This window comes from Callithrix jacchus, chromosome 17 (assembly GCF_049354715.1).
Source record: "Callithrix jacchus isolate 240 chromosome 17, calJac240_pri, whole genome shotgun sequence".
Taxonomy (NCBI): Eukaryota; Metazoa; Chordata; class Mammalia; order Primates; family Cebidae; genus Callithrix; species Callithrix jacchus.
Genome location: NC_133518.1, coordinates 78,981,852 through 79,002,647, shown reverse-complemented (window position 1 = coordinate 79,002,647; position 20,796 = coordinate 78,981,852). Strand labels below are relative to the sequence as shown.

At 41.1% G+C, this 20,796-nt stretch overlaps 2 protein-coding genes across 6 annotated transcripts in view; one reads left to right on the top strand and one right to left on the bottom strand.

The window, feature by feature from the left end:
• Positions 1 to 6,979, bottom strand: part of CTNNB1 (catenin beta 1) — a 41,465-nt gene extending 34,486 nt beyond the window's left edge. For 3 of the 5 annotated variants that reach the window (XM_054246834.2, XM_078354742.1, XM_078354740.1), the window contains exon 1: positions 6,814 to 6,979. The gene's annotated coding sequence lies outside the window, so the exon portion shown is untranslated. Of the gene's footprint in view, positions 1 to 6,091; positions 6,354 to 6,813 lie in introns of those variants that run through there. The other 2 variants (XM_078354743.1, XM_078354739.1) reach the window with 1 other exon arrangement.
• LOC144579968 (uncharacterized) lies at positions 6,312 to 13,588 on the top strand. Its single transcript, XM_078354573.1, has 3 exons — positions 6,312 to 6,948; positions 7,011 to 9,963; positions 13,051 to 13,588. Exons 1-2 carry the CDS (start codon positions 6,312 to 6,314, stop codon positions 7,880 to 7,882), a joined length of 1,509 nt encoding a protein of 502 aa, XP_078210699.1. The 3' UTR covers positions 7,883 to 9,963; positions 13,051 to 13,588.
• The last annotated feature ends 7,208 nt before the right edge of the window (positions 13,589 to 20,796 follow it).

The window sequence follows — 20,796 nt, the reverse complement described above, 5'->3', positions numbered from 1 at the left end:
GCACTCCCAAGAAAATGGGCAGTAAATTTAACTTCTTACATTTTTATACGGATGTCCAATAAGGTATACTATATATATATCCATATATATGTATTTCCAAGATTACAAAACCCTGTAAGAGAAGCTTATCAAACTAAACCTAACCCTTCCGCTTTTTTGTACATCTTTGGCTTCCAACTCCGCTACCAGCATTTAAATTTATTAATCATAAGGTCTGTATGCCATGAAGATGGATTAACCTACTCAAGTAGGTTAAAAATATTCCTCAAGTTTTAAACGGTTTAACGTATCTGTTACAAGTCAGTTAAAAAGAAAATATTAGGCCAGTAACATGTGAATTACTAAATCAGAGTAAAACTGTGGTGATATTAGTGAAAAAATTAATTAAAAGACGGAAATAAATAGCAGAGAAAATAGAAGTACGATGAAGCAGTTTCACCCCAGCATCATTCAGCTGTTCACACTTCTCAAAACCTCATCAAGAGGGGAGGAAAAAAGCCTGAAAAACAAATTCAAAAGATATGAGAGGTAGGAAACTTCTAGGATATTACAAAAGAAACTTTACAGTGGCTCTATGAAGAGTCACATGGAGATTGTGAGATAGGCCGGGGCACCTCTAGGATTAATGTTTCCTGAAAGGTTCACTGATCTGCTTGTATTTTACATCATCATACTGTAATAAAAATGACTACAGACCATACAGCACTATTTTCAGGTGATGCTTTTTAAACCAATGCTGGCCTATAATTTGCATTTTTAGTCCATTTAAACATGGAATTTGAAGGCTAAACACCCCACTTTTCTTTTTTGGGATAGTGTCCCTCTGTTGCCCCGCTGGAGGGCAGCGGCACAATTTCGGCTCACTGAAACCTCCACCTCCTGGGTTCGAGAGATTTTCCTGCTTCAGCCTCCCGAGGCGGGATCACAGACGCCTGCCACCACACCTGACTAATTTTTGTATTTTTAGTAGAGACAAGGTTGTACCATGTCTGCCAGGGTGGTCTTCAACTCCTGACCTCAGGTGATCTGCCAGCCTCGGCCTCCCAAAGTGCTGGGATTACATGCATGAGCCACCACACTTGGCCACCCCACTTTTCAAATTCTGGAAATTCCTTGTTAGCAGCAAAAGATTTAACCAAAATCTATTTAACTGCCTGCATAAACTTATATTGACCAAAAAAGCCATATGCCATTAATTTAAGTAAAACATATCAATTAATTTTTAACTACCTAACTGTTTTTAAGTTTTGGATCTAATCTAAAAGTAATAGCTTAGCTTACAAATGCAAACTTCTGGTAAAAGGGACAGGATTTAAAGGCCAGTAATATCTGAGGCTGACATGAGTTGTATATACAGAATTTAATTTGTCCAGTATTCCAAGTGCCTTCACAGATTGTTTTGAGACCTCTTAAAATACACTTAAAGAACTCTATTTAAGATGGTCGAGTAATAAGCAAGTTACTTCTCCCCCTTTTCCTTGAACCAGGCCATCTTAATTCCTAACTTTAAAAATGTGAGTTTTCCAGTCTTCACAAATAAGTTAGTAATATGAATCTTGCTCTTAAGTTCCTAATCTGTAATCGACACAAGGTATTTCCAAGTGCCTAAATACAAACCTAATAGCTTAATGTTATCTGCTAAACTATGTACATTCACAGAACCAGTCATTTCACAGAATCATGAAAACACCATACTTCAAATGGGTCTACTGCAGTATTCAGCCAGTAAGTATATTTAATTTGTGCTGAATATAGCATCTTAAAATATGAATTTTGTTCACTGACACTTGCAAATCAAGAGATGTACATTAATCTGGATTTCCTACTTCTCTTAGGGGGAAAAAAAAATTAGATGATCTGGCAACATAAACTATATTCCCACACGATGACTGGAGCTGCTTATGACTGGCTGCTTAAATGGGACATTTGCACTCCAATTTGTCATTGTCCACATGGTCCCATTTAGCCAATAACTAAGTGGCCCTGGAGACATTTGAGTAGCCATTCCCCCTATAATGCAGTAAGACCAATCCTGTAAGGCTTGTGAAAGCAATCTTATTCTTGGTAACATTACTTAAACATCAAATTGCAGTGTCCTACATTAATGAAGGCAAGTAGCCCATTTCAAGAGACAAATTAAATCCCCAGTAACAATTTTTTCAGTACGCTGTATGTACATAATTTTCCAAAGGACTTTTAAATCTACTCTCATTTCTCGTAAAACTCTTGAAAAATCAGAACAGAAGCTTATACACAGTAAATGCTGCCAATACTAAGCACCAACTTGGAAATCACTAATTTACAAGTATGGTCCTTGATGGAGGAATATTTAATACATCCAGAAATAATCATTCACATAAAGCACTTGAGGCGTTCTTGCCTATTTGGTTAAAAAAAAGAAAAAAAAAAAAAACTAAATATAGCAATAATACATTTCTTAGTGAAAAATCATATACCAATGTTTCCACAAAACCACACAGAATTACAAAGGCAAAGTAAAGCAATCACTGATAGCTGTCGTTTCCCCTCCCTACACTTACTAACATTTAAATGTCATTCCAGAAACATATTCTGAAAAACAAACTTTTAAAAATCTAAAACCTGAAAAATTTCCATAAGCTGACCATTTGACTTCCAAAAGCTAATTTAGAATAAGCTTCATTCCAGTTGGTAATTAAGATTCTGATGTGAAACAAGTATTTTCAGAAAATAATATTAATAGAAAAACCATAAACTTTAACATAGGAACCTGGAGAAAGCTTTTATGGAAAAACTGAAAGAGCAAAACACAATTCATCACAGCCCACCACTGTGTACAGATGAGACCAGCCTGGTGGTCACTAAGGTCACACACATTGGCTCAATACCTTTATTTCTATGTATTTCCTGATATAATCAACTTGAGCACTTACTCATCTTTTACTCTGTGACTGATTTTAGACAAATTGACAATTCACCTCTTCATTAATTTTTTCTGAGAATTTCAGTTGCTCTAATCCATCAATATAGCTAAACATTATGATCCTTTATCTCCTAAAGTACTACATTGAGATTCTGGTTTATCATCATGATATATTTAAGCAGAACTGCCTATTCAAAGTGACCTTAAAAAAACTCCCTACTTTTCTACTGCAAATATTGGCTGAGATGACATTTTCTCAAGCCTGTCTTTTAATTAGCAGTAATGATATGAATGAATTACTTTAGAAACCAAAGGTTTCTTAGTTGATTCTCCCTCATCAGAGATATTCGCAAATATATTCCACATAAACTTCTCTGGAATTAAAAAAAAAAAAAGTCACAAGCATTATACTACATCCACTGGAGGGCACTCAACATGACCCAAGCATGGAATGAACCTGCTCCAACACTACTTACTCTGCTGCTTCAGGCTCGAAGGGAAACTCTGAGAGTGGGGAATGTCTCTTAACGAAAGAGATGACCATAAGTTTAAAAAAAAAAAAAAAAGGTAGCTAAACCCTAAAAATGAGTTCCCAACGTGATTGACTTTATCTTTCAAGAGCTGCTTTTTCCTTAGGGAGGAAGCAATTACATGCATACCTCAAGGACAGCAGGGTTCAGGCCTCAACAGATAGCCTAGGTTTCCAACTGAGTCAAGCTCAGCCCTGCATGAAACACAAAGCAGCACTCTTAAGTAAACGGAGGAAATAAATAACTTTCTCCTAAGTTTAAGTGATGAAAAACTATAGAAGTTAACTCCTACTCTTTTCAATCAACACAATCATTTATTTTCCTTTTGTGAAACCTGAGAAGTATGTATTTATTTTAACCGATTGGCCCACTTACCTATCACAATCACAACTGCAACATTATATAGTCTGTTAAAGAAGGATAACTGAACCTGCCTGCACGTCAGTATCTTCTCAATGAGGGTATAGGAGGCAATGGCTAAATACGATGGACGAATCAGAAGCACTTCTGGGCTCTGTTTACTATTTACTTTTACAGTATAAGAATGTTCTCAGTCAAGCAGTTTCAACAGTAGATACCACAGTTCCAATAAAAAGAGGACTACAAGAAAACAACGAAGTTAACACAGTATTTCCAAAAACAATGTTGCAAATCAACTCGCCACATTACAGAAGAGTTAGACGTTTGTCCAATTCTGAAAGCCTTCATTCTTTGTGACCTGGGTTGGCAGTCAAGCATGCTTCCTACTAGGCTCAAAGTACAAACTTAAAATTTACCACCTACTCATCTACCATTATTGGTTATCAGCAGCTAGGAAACCACCAAAGAGAAATAAAATAATCTTGTAACAGGACAGACGTGTTATTTCATTTCAATAACACTGAAGTTTCATTTAACTGAATATGTAGTCTGTTGCAGGAGTTGTAATTTCACTGCTACTTATAGTAACAAAATAATGATATTGAAACTGTGAATTCTCCACATCCCTAGTTTCAACAATATTTAGCATGCACCTCTCCCCACCACGCCCTATAACAAAAAAGGGTATCTATGACAGTTTTTGGTAACACATTTCAAAATACTCTTAAAGAAACTTGCCTCCTCATTTTCTATCTTGGTGGCGATGTTATGAAAACAAGCACAGAGACCCTCATTTATGCCAATTTTTATCCAGTCATCAGGAACAGTAAGAAGCTCAATCTGATAATTTTAATATTGGCAATACACTTTTCTATATCATCATCTTGGTAAAGGAAATAATCCAGTAACAGTTTTAAAAACCCCTCGATACTCTGAAACCTGAACACTGTTAAATGCTTCATTTTTTATTAGCCGCCTTATTTTTTTTTTAAGTTGTTTTCTCCTGAAAACTTTTAAATGGTTGCTCTGGTCTGTGGGAGACTCACGACTCCTGAGGACTCTAAAGTTACATGCTATACTAAGCTCTCTAGCACAGGTTTTTACTTCTCCCCACCCCCAGGACTTCAGACTTGAATAGTTTCAGCATTCCTTTAATCCTACAGAAAAGACTTCTGAAAGTTTTTCAAGTTATTGTTGCAATAATCTCAGGGCCTTGTCCTTGTACATGGCCTTCAGAACAAAGGTTAGGTCAAATTAATGAATATTGGGCGCAAATTAACTAAATTTTGTCTGGTGTGAAAGGACATCCTCAAACCCTTAAAGGTACTTTTTTTTAATCAGAGATTTTTCAAAGATTTAAATATAAAAGTAAAATAAATGTCGCAGCAGCCTTAGTTCAAACGAAACGACTCCAAAGTAGAAATTTATGTCAACAATTTAAGCGGATAGTAATATAAATAACACTTCAGGCTATATTTACTATTTCTCAGGATGAATACAAATCGATCGACACGAAGACATCTGAAGGTACTGAATGTTCGTTCACCAAGTGACAAACACTGAAATGGCTTCCTAAATTCCAGACAAACTACTTTACAACTTAGCGATCTGAAAAACATTAGCGTAGACATTACCAAAGGAAATGCTGCCGTCCCTTCAAGCCTAAGCCACCATTATTCACGATACAAAGCTCTCATTGCACTAAAACCACTCCTCGATTTCCTTTTGCCGACCTCTGCATACCAGCAGCCTGGTCTTTCTTCATTCACCACTCACAAACTCGAGGGGTGGGGGGCCGGGGACGGGGGAGACCACAGATGTCTGCAAGATACAAAGTATGAGACAATGTCCCTCCACAAGGGAACAGAACGAAGGGAACAACTACACCCAGTGCCAAAGCTTTCCAGCTTGGCAGATTCAGAAGCGGGCTATAGGAACTCAACTTCGAAAAGTCTCGGTTCAAAGTCCTCTCTCCAGACAAAACAGAGAAGTTTCAACTGCTTGAATTGCATTTGGCCGTTTTGCAAAGAAGGAAAATTTCATTCACTCCGCTGAAAAGAAAACGTGCTCTAAAAATCAAGTTTAGCTGCCATCAAACTATTTGAATAAATTTAAATTATTTCAAACGAACAAAATCCTCGAAGCGGTCCGAGTCAGAGGCCGAATCCTGCAGTTTACGTGGTAACAAACAGTGAGCCATCACCTTCGCCCTTCCTCCACCCCCTTGTTTCACTAGGGTCTCATGCCCACTACCATAAACCCAGAAGACTCCCCTACTTTATCCACCGCTTTCACTCACCTGCACGGTACGCTAAAATAGTGCAAGACACGGATTTTCTACGTGCACACCCTACTGACGCATCGCACCGACCGCACTCAGAGTTTACTCTAAGGTTTAAAGTTGCTTCGATTCAAACTCACACAGGCAGGGCATTACCAAAAATTAATAATAATAAAATTAACACTTCTATTCTTCCGAAATCTTAAGAGAAAGTCCACTCGGCGGATCCCCAGGACAGATGGGACTTAGGGTGGCGCTCCGGCCTGAGCCCCCGAACCCCAACTCGCCGCAGGAGCTGAAAAGGCGGAGCCCCCGGTCCCCACCCCGCCCCCCACCCCACCCCGGGCCCCAGCGCATCCCGAGGCACAGGGTCCCTCCCCCAAACTCGGCCAAGGCCGGAGCCCCGCACAGAAACCACAGACCCCCACCCCCACTCCCACCCGCCGGCCATCCGGGCTCCTGGACGCGACCCCGCGGCACCCCCTCCCTGCAAGCGATGCCCCCGGGGCCCCTGAGGGGCAGCGCGACCGGAACCCGGGCCCGGCCACCGCCCTCCGCGCCCCGGGCGCGTCCCGCCCCCGCCGTCCCCCACCCGAACCCCCGCTCCCCACCCCAGGCCTCCGGGCTGTGCCCGGCCCGGCTCCCAGCCCGCCGCCCGGACCGCGCGCCTGCGACGAAGTTTGGCTCCGAGAGGAAGCGGGAGCAGCCCCGGAAGGATAAGGAAAGGAGCGCCCAAGCACCTCAGGGGAACAGGCTCCTCCCGCCGCGGGAGTCCAACCGTCCTCGACCTGCGGTGGCGGCTCGGCGGGCACTGAGGCTGCTCGTCGGACCTTCCTCCGTCTCCGCCTCCCCTCGCTCTCCGCTCCCGGGGCCGGGCTACCGCGGCTGCCACAGACCGAGAGACTTAAAATGGCGCCGCACAAGGAGCTCTTATAAGTCGCGCGGAAGCCGCTGTATCCTGCCGCCGCCGGCACCGCGCGGAGCGTTCCGCCGCGCGAGGACACGGGGCGGGGCGCGAGAGGGCGGGGGAAAGTAGTCCCGCGCCGCCAGCCGTGCGCGGCCCGGCAGTGCGCCGCCGTGAGAGCGCTCCGGGTCGGGGCGGGGGCCGCGCTCGCCGCGGACGCTCCCCACGGACGCTCCCCGGGCGCAGGCTGGCGGCTGCCTGCTGCGCGGGACCGGAGGGCGGCCCCGGAGGGCGCCGTGGTCTGCGTCGGGGAGGCCGGGCCCCTGCAGGCCTGGGTGAGGGAAGGTGGCCCCGTCTCCTCCCCCGTCCCAAGCCCGACGCCCCCGCCCCGCGCGTTTCCCGAGCCGGGAGAGCAGCTGCAGGACTCGGCGCGCCTTTCCCGCGGCCTGCGGAAGGTGGCTCCTCGGCCCCGGCCCTCGGGGGCCGCGCGGGGCGGGCGGGACGGGTCCTCGGAGGGCGGAAGTTCGGGGCGCTCCTGGGCGCCGCCGCCGCCGCCGCTGCCCCGTCGCCAGTCTGCGGACTCCCGGCCCGGCGCGGGTGTCGGGGCCTTACGACCTTGCGGTCTGTGCCGCGCACTCCCTGCTGGACCTGGCTGGCAGCCCAGTCTCGCGGCACCCAGAGGCCCCCCACTGTCCGGATGGTGGGTCCCCCCCCGCAGCGGGCGGCTCAGCTTGAGTTTCGACCTGAATCACCGGGCCAAGCCGCCCTCGATCCCGCTCGCGAGGGCTGTGAACTCCCGGAGAATGGGCGCCAAGCCCGCAGTTCAACAAGTCCTTCTGAGTACCTACTGTGAGCAAGTAACTAGTGGAAATGGATTCGCTCCGGAGCACTGTCCATTAGCTTAATTATTATAGATTCCATTTTTATCTGGTTCCACTTGTCACTAGGTATCAATAGATTTATTTGTGGGGATTTTTTCTTTGGAGAAGAAGGTTTTTACGGTATTACTTGAGAAACCAAAGTATGTTTATAGAAAAAGCGATCGATTAGACAGCCTCTAATATTTTTAACTGACTTTAAAAACGTTTTTTAATTAATTTTGATAGGCTGAAAAATGTTTCCCATTGTAATGCAGCAAAATTGGCGTTTGTCAAAGCTGCAACAATTACGATCGCTTCACTTTCTCTATTCTATTGTTTGTGCTTATTTTTCCTCCAAAACATTGGAGAGAGTACAAAAAGCAGCAGTGAAAGTTACGTCTGTGCTTTTATCCCAGGACCGCAATTAATACATGCAAACAATAGGTCTTTACACATACATGCTGGCAGGAAACCCACTTACGTATTCACTCATGGAGGTAGGATATGTAGTTTAAGGCATAGCTCATGTTTCAGGGACAGCATATTCTTGAAATAACTTTTATTTTTGTCTTAAAGATATTTTACTATATAAATGGTAATGCCAACTGCCGTCTGTCACCATAGCACATGTGGGCCACTGCAGTGGAAAAAGTCCACACACTAAGATGACGTTCAGTGAGATCCATTGTCTAGAAAGACCTTCTCATTAGTATCTTTCCTTAGTAATTCTGTAGAATTAAGTATAGCTATTGGTTGTACTCACAATTCAAAGATTGAACCGAAAAAGGTATTTCATTAAAGCCATGTTTCTAATACAAACTCACAAGTATAAATGGCGTTTTCAGGTACTGAGTCCTAATTTTAATTGTCATTTGCAGAGTTAAGGAATATGCAATTGATTTGATTAAAGTCATACATTCAAAATCAGACGACAGATTCACCACTTTTGAAGGGTTTTTTTTTTTAATGTTGTTTTCCTATATGCAGTTTTTTTGTTGTTGAATAAGGCACTCTTGAAATTGGCTAAGAAATATCTGCACCATTGGAAGATCTAAAGTAAAAAAACATTTCTATATTTCTGTTTCTGTGTTCCATTACCAAAATAATGGAATCATTTTTCTATAGTTTAAATACTTCAAATTTAGAATTCAGATTTTTAATCCGTATTGACACCATAAACAAATACATGTTATTAAAAAAAAAAAAGGTAAAATTTGCAACAATGCAACATGCTGTTTTTCCCATCATAATAAGTTCACTGAAGAATTACGGGTTGACTAGCATTAAAGCAAGTTAGTTAAACTTAGCATTGCTCCTAATTTTTATTTGCATGTTTCATAAGGCAGAAATTGTTCCAGTTGTCTCACCAAAAATATGAGCTGAATATCTTCTATGGAATGAAGACAAATACTATCACTAAACCAAAGCAAAATACAACATCAAAATACCTGAGTTTGGTGAAGTAAGAAATTTTGTTAAATAATTTTTTAAAAATTGACCTTGGACAATACATTTCATAAAAACAGTTGGTTATCTAAAAGCCTTTTCCTTCTAGAACCAGTCATCCTGGGTTTGACATAAATTAATTTTATGAAATGGCGACAGGCAAGTGGTTCTAATTTTTAAGCTGTGTTCTTAGAAACCAAGCGTCTCCAGCTAGTTTAAGAGAGAAGATATTTCTTGTCATGCTATCAGGCCACTGGCATATCAAGCAGTAGAAGACAGAACTTGAATGTAAGGCATCCCTTCCCTAAAACAGATGCTTTTGAATTACCTTTAAGAGAAAGAGAGAAAAAAAAGCAGCCCGGATTATTTCACACTTCAGACAGAAATATGAATCACGCCAGCGTTGTAAAGAAGGTTCGTTCACTTTTTGGATCCTTAACTCTATCAAATCCATTAATTAAACATTTATTGAGCACCTAAGACAATGAGCTTCCCTTAGAGAGAGGGAACCGATGACTGGCTCCTTTTGATTAGGTCTCTTAAATTAATGTAAAATTGTGACTGTGAACCCTATTTTAAGAGAAGCAGAAACCGTAGAAAACAAGCCGTGAAGCTAGGGTGTGGTCTCTCTCGGACTCTACATCCAAGTCCCCTTGGAAGGCTCCCCACCCAGCAGAAAGGTAAGAATAATATTCCATGCATTTAAAAACAATCCCAACTCTCTAAGAAGGCTTGTTAAGAATATTTCTTATGACGATGTAAAAACACTGGACAGCAATCCGGACCAGCTTCTCATTCAGCAGTTCATCAAGTGGGCTATTTATGGATTGGGACTTTTGATTTGTAATACTCATCTCAGGGTTCAGTGTTATCTTTTGATTTCTTTCCAGCTGAACAGGCTAAGTAGTTGTAAATACCTCTTGTCAGACTACATGGTTGGCTATTCTCGCACACAAGTAATCTAGGAACCCACTGGGCAAGTTCGGCGAAAAGCCGCTGTGGAAAGCCTGCAGCTGATGTACACTGCAGAGCGAGGGAGGGGCGCTGAAGGTGGCGGGAGGCAGTGGCCATGGTGGTTGCTGTGGCCTGGTCACTTCAGTTATGTCAGGAACACCCTACATGCTTGGAGGTATGTGTTCTCGAGGCCTTCACTGGTTTGCCATACTGATGAAGTATATTTTAATGGCTACCGTACAAAGTATGAAGGAGAAGCAATGGAGACTTCATCCATGATATGCAAAGAACATGAAGGTATGTATGTTTCTCAATGTTTCTAAGAACTCAGAAAAGAACCGCTGCATTTCTAAGAAATCATGCTTCGGAGACACACCCGCAACACACGCACACACACACACACACACACACCCCTCTATTAAAAATTTCAAAATGGTTGCAGATATTTCATTCACAAGAAGGTTAAAGGCGTTTCCCATCGCAAGAAGGATTAACTTACCGGAGGATTCTGGGACTGCAGATGTATACTGCGGCAAAATCCTAAATTCACCGAAAAAAATCATTTCTGGACTCCAGCTGCTAAAAATAATAGAATTATAGCAAATCATGGATAAGATTAAAACAAGCCATTTTCACCTTCCAAAATGTTCAGGAAAAAAAATGATTCTTTTCTTTAAGTCATTTCTTAAACAATGCAAATTTTAAAGTAGCTTTTCCTTCCAGACCTCGCAGCGCCATGAAATCGATAATTTTTGATCTTTTGGTTAGTAGGCAACATGGTGAGCTATTGCAGGGACTGCAGGCAGCAGACATGTTCTTGTCAGCTAAAATTTTCATATTGTTTTTGAATCCATTGAGATTTGTAGATGTGATATCACCGGTTTTTTGTTTTAGCTTGCACTAGGCAATAAGGATGCAAACCCTCAGTTTATCGACATATACATGTCTATTGCTTTATATGTATTAAAAACAGGGAGTCTTACTGGATCTTAAACAAAAAATTATGTAAAAGGAGTGGCTGGTGTGATTATAATCCCATCATGCAGGGTCCACGGTTCCCATTTAGTGAAATTTCGCAGAGGGCAACTTCTTAAGAACATCCCTGCTGTGCAGAGTGAAAAGCATGAACAAACCAAAGACAGAATTCATCTGTGTTTATATTTTACAAACAATGAAAAACCTACTCTTTGTATGCCTTTTTTCCCCCACCTTATTATTTCATGAAAACTGCAGCTCTTTCCCCGCCCCCATCCAAACACTCACCACCCTAGCACCGCAGTATTCCGTCCTCTTTGCTTCTCCTTCGTCTTCTTTTTCGCTTTCACAAATTCTGCACGCGCCATCTTTGTGTGGGGTGATTCTTTGCTAATTTCACTTACCCATTCTCTTACAAATCAGTTCAGAAATAGAAAATTATAGTGCGCTTTGGGGCTTAATTTGCCTAAATTTCTTTCAGTCTCCCCTTCCGACATAGAAAAATGAAAACAACAAGGGGGGGGGGAGATGCCAAAAAAGAGAGAGAGAAAGAGATATTTCTATTATTGACATAACCTGTTGTATACAGTGGTAATAAAAAATATTATTAACATAATAGCAACAGCTGCAGCCTAAATAGAAGCTATGAGATAATTAATGTGCTACAACAAATTAATTCGCTGCAGGTGCTTCTGCTGTGAACTGAGTAACCCATGCCATATAAAGTCTAAATACGATTAGGATCCCCCCCACACTAAAACAAAATACTGAGTAAAATGTCCTGTTTAGTAAACATGCCTATTGAGAAAAAAATTCTCCCCAGTTCTTTTCCCCCTGCCCTTCACCAATCCATGCTAAAAGGTTTAGTCATCAGTGGGTAAGTGTGGAGTTGCATCGGTGTGTATATGTATGTGTGAGTATCTATGGAGAGTATGGCGTTTTTAAACATAGAGGTTTTATACTGTGTCTTAGTTGTAAAACATATGGATCAGCTATATATTTCTTTTAAAAAATTATAAGTTGTTTATAATATGTTTGAGCTTCATTGGTTTCAGAACAAAAATTAGATGTTTCCATGTGTATAGCTGGAAAAAAAAATAAGTTGAGCAATTACCTAACTAAATAATTTTGTAAAATCATCCATTTTATCAAAGAATGGAGTGTGTTTATAGTGTAGCACTCTTTATCGATGGAAAAGAAAATTTATTTTCCCTTTCACCTGCTGTCCAGTTGAGTGTTTAAGGAGAGTGGTTGCTGGTTATATCACAAGTGTGTGCCAGAAATATGTTGTATCAGAGTAACACGGGCAGGGCCTAGAGAGGGTCACAGTGCCAGAAGCAAATGTCCTTTTTCTATTTTGTACCACTCAGTAAAAATTAACTTTGGGCCTAGAAGAGTGGAAGAACATACAGATTGAATTTTTTTTAACTACTTGGCTAAAACATTCTTAGGGTAAGGATGTAGTCATTTCCGATTTTTCTTCTAATAATGCTGCCAAAAGAAACGACATTTTTGTTTGTATTGCAGTCTTAATTTTTTGTTTGTTAGAAAGCAAAATAAATAAATTTTATCATGGCCAAATTTTCAAGGCTATCGATTATTAACATTTATTATATTGGATGATCTTAACATTTAATGCTAAATCTTATAATACAGTATTTGCTTATACAATGCATAAATTTTAAGAGCATTTTTTGGTATAACTTTGCAGAAATTGTAGTTCTAGGTGAAGGTATAAAATTATTCAAACAGAGTGCTGTTCCAGCTACACCTGGAAGGGACACAGCATTTGCATGGATTTTCTTTAAAACATATTTTATTTTGCATCCTCTTTTTAGGTGGACAAGCAACGTTCTTAGTCACTACCTTTCTCTGTGCGGAGGTACCACATGTTTGCCACACCATTTCCCATGCAGCGACGGACACGCATTTTACTCCATCTTTCTTTTGTTTGTACTAAAGCTTTTCCTTCATAATCTGTTTTCAAATCTGTTCATGTTTTGAATGTACAATTGTAGAATTTGAGTTAGGGGGAAAAAGAAAAAGAAGTAAAGGTCATATTGATTTTCTTTTAAAAAGAGGAGAAAGAACTGGCCAATTTCATGAAAAAAATGAGGAAAGTGGACAAGTATGAGATAAACACATCTCCACTGGGAATTTCTAGTCATTTTCATGTCAGCTGACTGTGTCATTCTACCAAATGGAACTCACTGAAATCGTATAGTTCTATAATTATAAAATCGATTTGGGGAAAGAAAAAAAGTGCTTTAATTTCTGTTGCTTCAAGGGATTATCCATTCAAAACATTTTTCTGTCCATTATAAATTGTATTGGCAACTAAGCTATAAGAAATAAAGATAGTAAATGTCTAACACATATTCCTTTTTCTTACTAGTGTCCTCTTTTCATAGCAAACCCATCCCAGTTCCTTCAACACTTTCTCCTGTGACTTACCTTTCAGGACGCTGATTCATAGACTGTCAGTACAAGTGACATTGTGCCGATTCTGAACAATTAAAAATGGTAGTTGTTGTAAGCCAATTTGTTTTGGGGTGGTTTGTCACATAGGAAAGCTAAGTAATAGAACAAAGAAAATTCAGATTTTGTCTTGTTCTAAATAATCACATCATACTGCGGGTTGTGTGCTGCTTATCTTCTGACACAAGCATTTCTAAAGATTTTTAATGGTACAGTCTTCTTAGTAAAATAATTTTGTATGTGCACCCACAGACACATATCTACTAAAATTATATATATGTACTGCTGCCAATTACATATATTAAATATCAGTGAAGCCTGACTTCTTTTTTTAAAAAAAATAAATATAGTGGTTGTAGTAACTTTTTCCTCATTCCGGTGGACCCTCATGTGCCTTCCGGATCATAGTCTCTCCACTCAGGATAACTGCTCTAAAACTCTCAAATCTTTCCCATAATTAGCTTCAAAGCATTATTTCACCTATTCTGAATTTGTGAAATTCATTTTTTAAACTAAACTCAGAGCTTGATTTATTATAGTTACTGATTATTGCAGAATCCTTTAGGGAATTATACCTTGATCTTTTCTATTAACTGACTTTAAATAAACTCCCTTTGGTAAAAACTGCCATTCATTTTTCTAGCAAGTGTACCGAAAGTATATACAGGTTTGTGGAGTGTCCTGCATCACCAGTGTCTCTTGATATATACGCACACACAAAAGACAGTGTGTGTCTGTGTATATATACACACACACTATTTTAACAAAAAGTAATTAAAGAGAATAAGTATGCCTGTTCAATGTCAAAAGATTCACAGGGCCTCAATAATAGTGGCAATTTTAGCAGCTGTTTGTTGAAAATCTATATAATGACAAAAAGCTATAAATTCAGTATTGATTTTGAACAAATATGTTTATTAATTGCAGTGGCATCTGATTTTGAATAGTATTTGCAAACAAATGTGGAAGACTCATTTTTCATGGATGAACACTGATTAGGGCTCGTAATGGGGTCTTGGAGCCTTGTTTAACTTGATAGTTAGAAAGCCACTGCTATCACGAATACAGAAGATGCAAACCCCATTCTTATGTGCATTAGCCATGTGACCTGAGCAGGCTCTTAGTCTTGTCTCTGCGTCTTGGCATTACTGCCGTAGTAAGTCACAATCATCCCAGTGGTGGCTTCCATTTATTGAGCTGCCACCAGGAAAGAGCTTTGCCCTTTACAACCCAGTGAACTTCACTCTTCATATAGAAGTCTCTTTTAACCATCACAACTATTGAGGTAGGAAAACATCATTTTCCCCATTTTACATTTTGGAAAATGAGACTTAGAGAAATTACAAAGTTTGCTCAAGTTATAAGCTAAATAAAGACAGAGCTGGGATTTGAACTCTGGACCTGTGCGGTTCAGTTAAATAGCCATGAGCTACATGTGGCTACTAAAATTAAAATTAAACACCATATTTTGAGCACTCGGTAGCCATATGCAGCTAATATGTTGCACAGCACAAAAATATCATTACTGTAAGTTCCCCTGGACAGTCCTGAACTCTGCTGACCAACTGCAAAGCGTGTACTTCACTGGGTTTAATTCTTGCTCACCCATTCATGCCTTTACTTGTTCATTCATTCAACAGATACTTACTGAATACCAACTCTGTGCCTGTCACCCCATGGGACACTGGAGAATTATCTCACTGCATTGTGGTCAAGAGCAAATGAAATGACATGAAACAGTGTTTTAAGCTCTCAGGTTCTAGGTAAAAGTGAAATACGTTTATGCTGTAGTGGCTGGAGTGTAGGGAAATGCTGCTTCATTGCGAGCAGGGCCTGTGTTACCCTTCCTGCAGTCCTCTCTCATCTCTCCGCCACCCCTGCCCACATTTAGCGGGGTCCAGTGCCCATCAGAAGTGAATGCAAAGCTGTGAATGACAGTGCACGTGGGTAGGTTTTTGCCTGCTCCCCTGAATCCTTTTTCCTAAGCGTGAGGAGTTCCGCAGGCAGATAATGTGGGCCACATGAACCATGGCAGCCAGGGCATGAAGTCCTCCCTCCACCAGTCAGATGGTTCTGTTTGGGACTTTGGTACAGATGACACGAAGAAGCTGAGGCAGCTTTAATTATTTCAGTGACTGCAGCACTGATGTCCTGTTTCTATGTGGTGGTCACTTTACTGGAATTGTGACAGGTCATCTGGAAACCAACTTTATTTTTGCCCACTCCCTTAAGCTTCCTCCCTGGCAGTGTTTCTGAGTGACTTTCCCTCACTTTGTCACAACAAAGTGCTATGGTTACTGAGTTGCAAAACACAGTCCCAGTTTATTAATCACGCTTTTATATTTAGGCAAAGGTAAAAATTCTCCCACTCCCAGCCAGGGCTGTGAAGAGGGTGAGCTGCCTTCTCCCTCTCACCATCACGTTCTCCCCACTGGCTACCTGCTATTTTGGTTCCCTTTAGGGTTGGGCCATGTGGAAAGATAAGAGGAATACAACATTTCTTAACAGACTGGTTACGGTCATAAACTGGCTTTTGCTTTTTGGGTCCAGCCAGTATCTAAAGGTGGGCATTTTTATGGGTTCATTCGCAGCTCTCCTGCAAACCCTTCTGACTCCCTCTCCCTTAGCATGATGGGACTCCACTAATCCCTTGTAAGGTCCTCTTCAAGGACTGCCCCCCAGTCTTAGCCTCTCATATCTTTAATGTGCTCAGTGTTCCCAGTTCTGGGTCACTTGCTTTGACCTTTCGGCCTGGTGGTCTACCGTACATTTCATTCTGACATCTAAAACCGTTATAGTCTGGTGCCTCAGTTGACACTTCTGGTCTGACTCAGAGGGAGCCAGGGCCAATGGGTAAGAAGGCAATTCATCAGATGGTTCTGTAGTTATTGCTCCCTAGCCCCCTTGGATTTCTACTTGCATTTGAAGCCTGTTGCTTCTACCTTTTCTGGGAATTCTGTGAACTATCCAATATCCTTCCAATACATTTCCTTACTGCTTTAATCAGTCATTGCTGTTCCTTGCAGCTCAACCCCTGGGCGGATAAACCTTCTATCTGGGTTATTTTCTATTGTCTGCCTCCCTAGTTTGTATTTAGTCATTATTTCTCTACTATTTTTCCAGATTTCAAAATAATACATGCATCACTTAAAGCATTCAAACAGATAAAAATGTATGAGATAGAGTGAAAAGTTCCCCGTAATTCCATGCCATCAGATATCCATCAGTATTTCTAAATTTAATTTTCCAATTAAGTAATGCATTCACACGTGTGCGTGTGGGTGTGCATGCATGCGTGCGTGCGTGTGGGTGTGCAAGCATGCGTGTGTGCGTGCATGCATGCGTGCGTGCATGCGTGTATTTCTCTTGGACTGGTATACTAGTCATTAGCTCAGCCTGATTGAGTTACATAGCCTTTCCCTTTCTTTCTTTTTGTAAAATATATGTTTTCTATTAAAATTAGTTTGTTTAGCTATAATATCTATCTCCAAACACTAGAAATAAAAGTCTCCATGGTCTTCAATAGAACTGAAGATCACTTTCTTGTAGAACATCCATTTTTTTCATTAAAATAATTTCTAAACTACTCTATGTGCTCAATCTTATGTTTAACACTCAGATGTGCGTTTGTGAAAAGGCCACACGTCATCGGCTCCATGAAGTGGCAAACTGGTCCTTGCTTTGGAAAATCCTCCAGGTATTTATTTAGAAATACATATTCCTGTATATAATTTCACCCTGCCCACCAGTTCCCACCACCACCGCCACTCTTACCGTAATGCTAGTATTAATTTCTTCTGTATCCTGTCCATCTCTCTATGAAAACATGAATTTGTGTTACTTTCCCTCTCTTTTTTAAACGCAAAAGACAGAAATTTTCTTGGACTTTATTTTTGTCACTTACCGTATCCTGGAAACCTTGCTGCATCAGTACCGAGAGTGCGGCTGCATCAGTACCGAGAGTGCGGCTGCATCAGTACCGAGAGTGCGGCTGCATCAGTACCGAGAGTGCGGCCTCGTTTGTTTTTATAACTGCACGGCATTCCATGGTACCTTAGTTTATTTAACCCCTCCCCATTGATGGACACTAGATTGTTCCCAAGAATTTCTCATCACAAATAGTGCTGCATCATAATTTTGCACATTTGTCATTTGCTACACGTGCAAATATTAGCTGTAGGATCAATTCCCAGAGAAGTGGGACTGCTGAGTCAAAAAAAAAAAAAAAATAGGCACCAGGAGAGACGAATCAGTGCAATATTGTCAAATTGTCAATATCTAGTAGGCATTCCCAATGATCATAAGTTTTGTGACAATTTCCATTCTCACCAGCAACAAATGAGAATGACTATTCTCTGGCAGTTTCATCAATGGAGGGTGTGTGGAAGATACAGCGATGCCCCACCCATGCCCTGTAGACAAGTCATTTCTATACTACAGCTGCAACTCTCTGCCCCAGGGCTTTTTTTTTTTTTTTTTTTTTTTTGGTTTAGGAAGCAGGTTTGACTTGTGTGTGAGTGTGGGGATAGGGCAGAAGTGCCATCAAGCAATGATAAGGAGTGGAGCAGGTGGATAAACACCCTGCTTTCTCATTTCTAGAGGGGTAACTCGAAAGTGTGTTCTACACTGTCTCCCACAGTCCCCAGGCTCCAGATCTCCACTGTGTTAAACGGCTTGATAACACATCCTGTCTGGACTTCTTTTTCTCTCCTCCTCACTTCCCTGGGGTGTTTCCTAAAATCATCCCCTAAATAAACCACTTAGACTAAAATACGTGGGAGAACCCAGTCAAACAGTTTGTCATCAGATTTTCAGAATTTTATAAATGACATGTCACTGTAATTTGTGCATTCCTCTTTTGGATGAGGTTGAACATATTTTCATGCATCTGAATATTTTTCTATTTCTGTAAACTGATAGGTATATATTTTGCCTATTGATCTCTTCAATTTCTACAAATTCTCTATAGTAGGAAGATTCAGTCTTTGTGATACAAATATTTTTTTCAGTGTGTTTGGCTTGTTTATGATGTTTTTATGGTTTTTAAATTTTGGTCTCCTCCTCCTCCTCTTCTTTCTCATTTTCCACTTCCTCGTCCGTCTTTTCCTTTTTTCTTTTTGCCGTTCAGGAGATTTTTATCTAGGCAAATCAACCTTTTCTTTTGTGTCTTCTGCATTTTACAGTTAGAAATGCTTTTCTTATTCCAAGTTACAGAAGAGTAATTCTGTATTTTCTAATAACAATTTTTATTTTATATTTATATCTTTACTCTATTTGGAACTTATCTTAGAAGAGGTTCCCCAGCTTTTATCTTCACTGTGATGATTGTTTTTCCACCATAATCACTCGCAGAATCGACGCCCACCGTGAAGACTGCCCTTGGATTACTCTGAACAAGATGTTGTATTTCACTGCCCCGAGCCTGTTTCCTCTTGCAAACCATTAAGAGTGTCTTGCCTTTCCTCTTGACCTGGCCTTTACTTCCCTTATTAGCAGAAGAGTTTCCTGCTACCGCATCTCTCCATCTTTATGGAACAGCCTCTTCTGTATCTTTTTATTTTACGAGCCTACAACCTATCTTCCCTGAAGGTGTTCGTTTTCTTCCTTTCCCATAGCTCTTCATTTTTTCTTTCATTCTGCATAAAATGGCAGGGCAACTTCTGTGCCATTTTCATATGGTATTGGATCCAGTCTTTCCTAAAATTGCAATTGCAGCTGCTGCTGCTTCTCCTTTCCTTCTCCTTCTTCTTTTGTTCTGACAAAGAGTATTGCTCTGTTGCCCAGGCTAGAGTGCAGTGACACAAACAAGGCTTGACGTCCTGGGCTCAAGCAATCCTCCTGCCTCAATCTCCCAAGCAGCTGGGACCACAGGTGCATGCCACCACACCTGGCTATTCATTTATTTATTGCAGAGGCAGGGTCTTGCCATGTTGCCCAGGCTGGTCTCGAGCTCCTGGGCTTAAGCAATTCTTTTGCCTTGGCCTCCCAAGATGCTGGAATTCCAGGCATGAACCACCATGTCCAGCCAGCATGTTTTTAATTGCAGGCCCAAAAACCAATGAAAAAGATTGAGAGGGCCCTAATGATTTTTAAAATCTGACTTTTTCCACTTATCACATTGCTGTGTACAGTTTCAATTAATAGTTGTTCACTCTTAGGGAGAAAAATGCCAATAGCTATTTAGACAGATGATAGACAGAAAGTATAGATAGATAATAGACAGCGTGACTTTTATTCACCTCTAGTCTATCATAAACTGTCACACAAATCACATGGCACATGAATTGAAAACAAATTCCATTGTTTTGGCCAAAGCAGAAAACTGGAAGGACTGAACCTTTCCAGCATAGCTGTGGTTTTTAAAACATTGTTTTTGTGCTTCTGACACCTTTTGATGATATCTTGGGCCAATTCTACCCCCAAATGTGGGTGAATCGTAGTCCCTGATCTCTGACTTTGTTCTACATGAGCAGCATTCACAACAGACATGTAGTTTCTTCTTAGAAAGAAGGAAAGAAGCCCATCATATTCTACTGTCCTGCTTGATACTGACTTGCCATTCACTCGGAGTCCCTACTTAGCATGAGACAAGGAAACCAGCCATCATTCCTTCCTCTCATGGGGGTTTTAAGCTCCTTTTGCCCACATGTGATAGAAAGAAGACATGCTCATTCCTGTAATCCCAGCACTTTGGGAGACCGAGGACGGTAGATCACCAGAGGTCAGGAGTTCAAGAACAGCCTGACCAACATGGTGAAACCCATCTCTACTAAAAATACAAAAGTAGCCAGGCGTGGTGGTACATGCCTGTAATCCAAGCTACTTGGGAGGCTGAGGCAGGAGAATTGCTTGAACCCAGGAGGCGGAGGCTGCAGTGAGCCAAGTTTGAGCCACCGCACTCCAGCCTGGGCAACAAGAGCAAAACTCCATCTCGAAAAAAAAAAAAAAAAAAAAGAAAGAAAGAAAGAAGGAAAGCTTGCTACCTCTACCTGTTTACTCACCTGCCTCTGTGTGTACCAGGCTCTGCTTGTATTACCTGGGAAGAAAATATTCCTGCTTGTTGCAAATGGAGTAACTGTAAGATCGACGTTCCCAAATACTTTCAA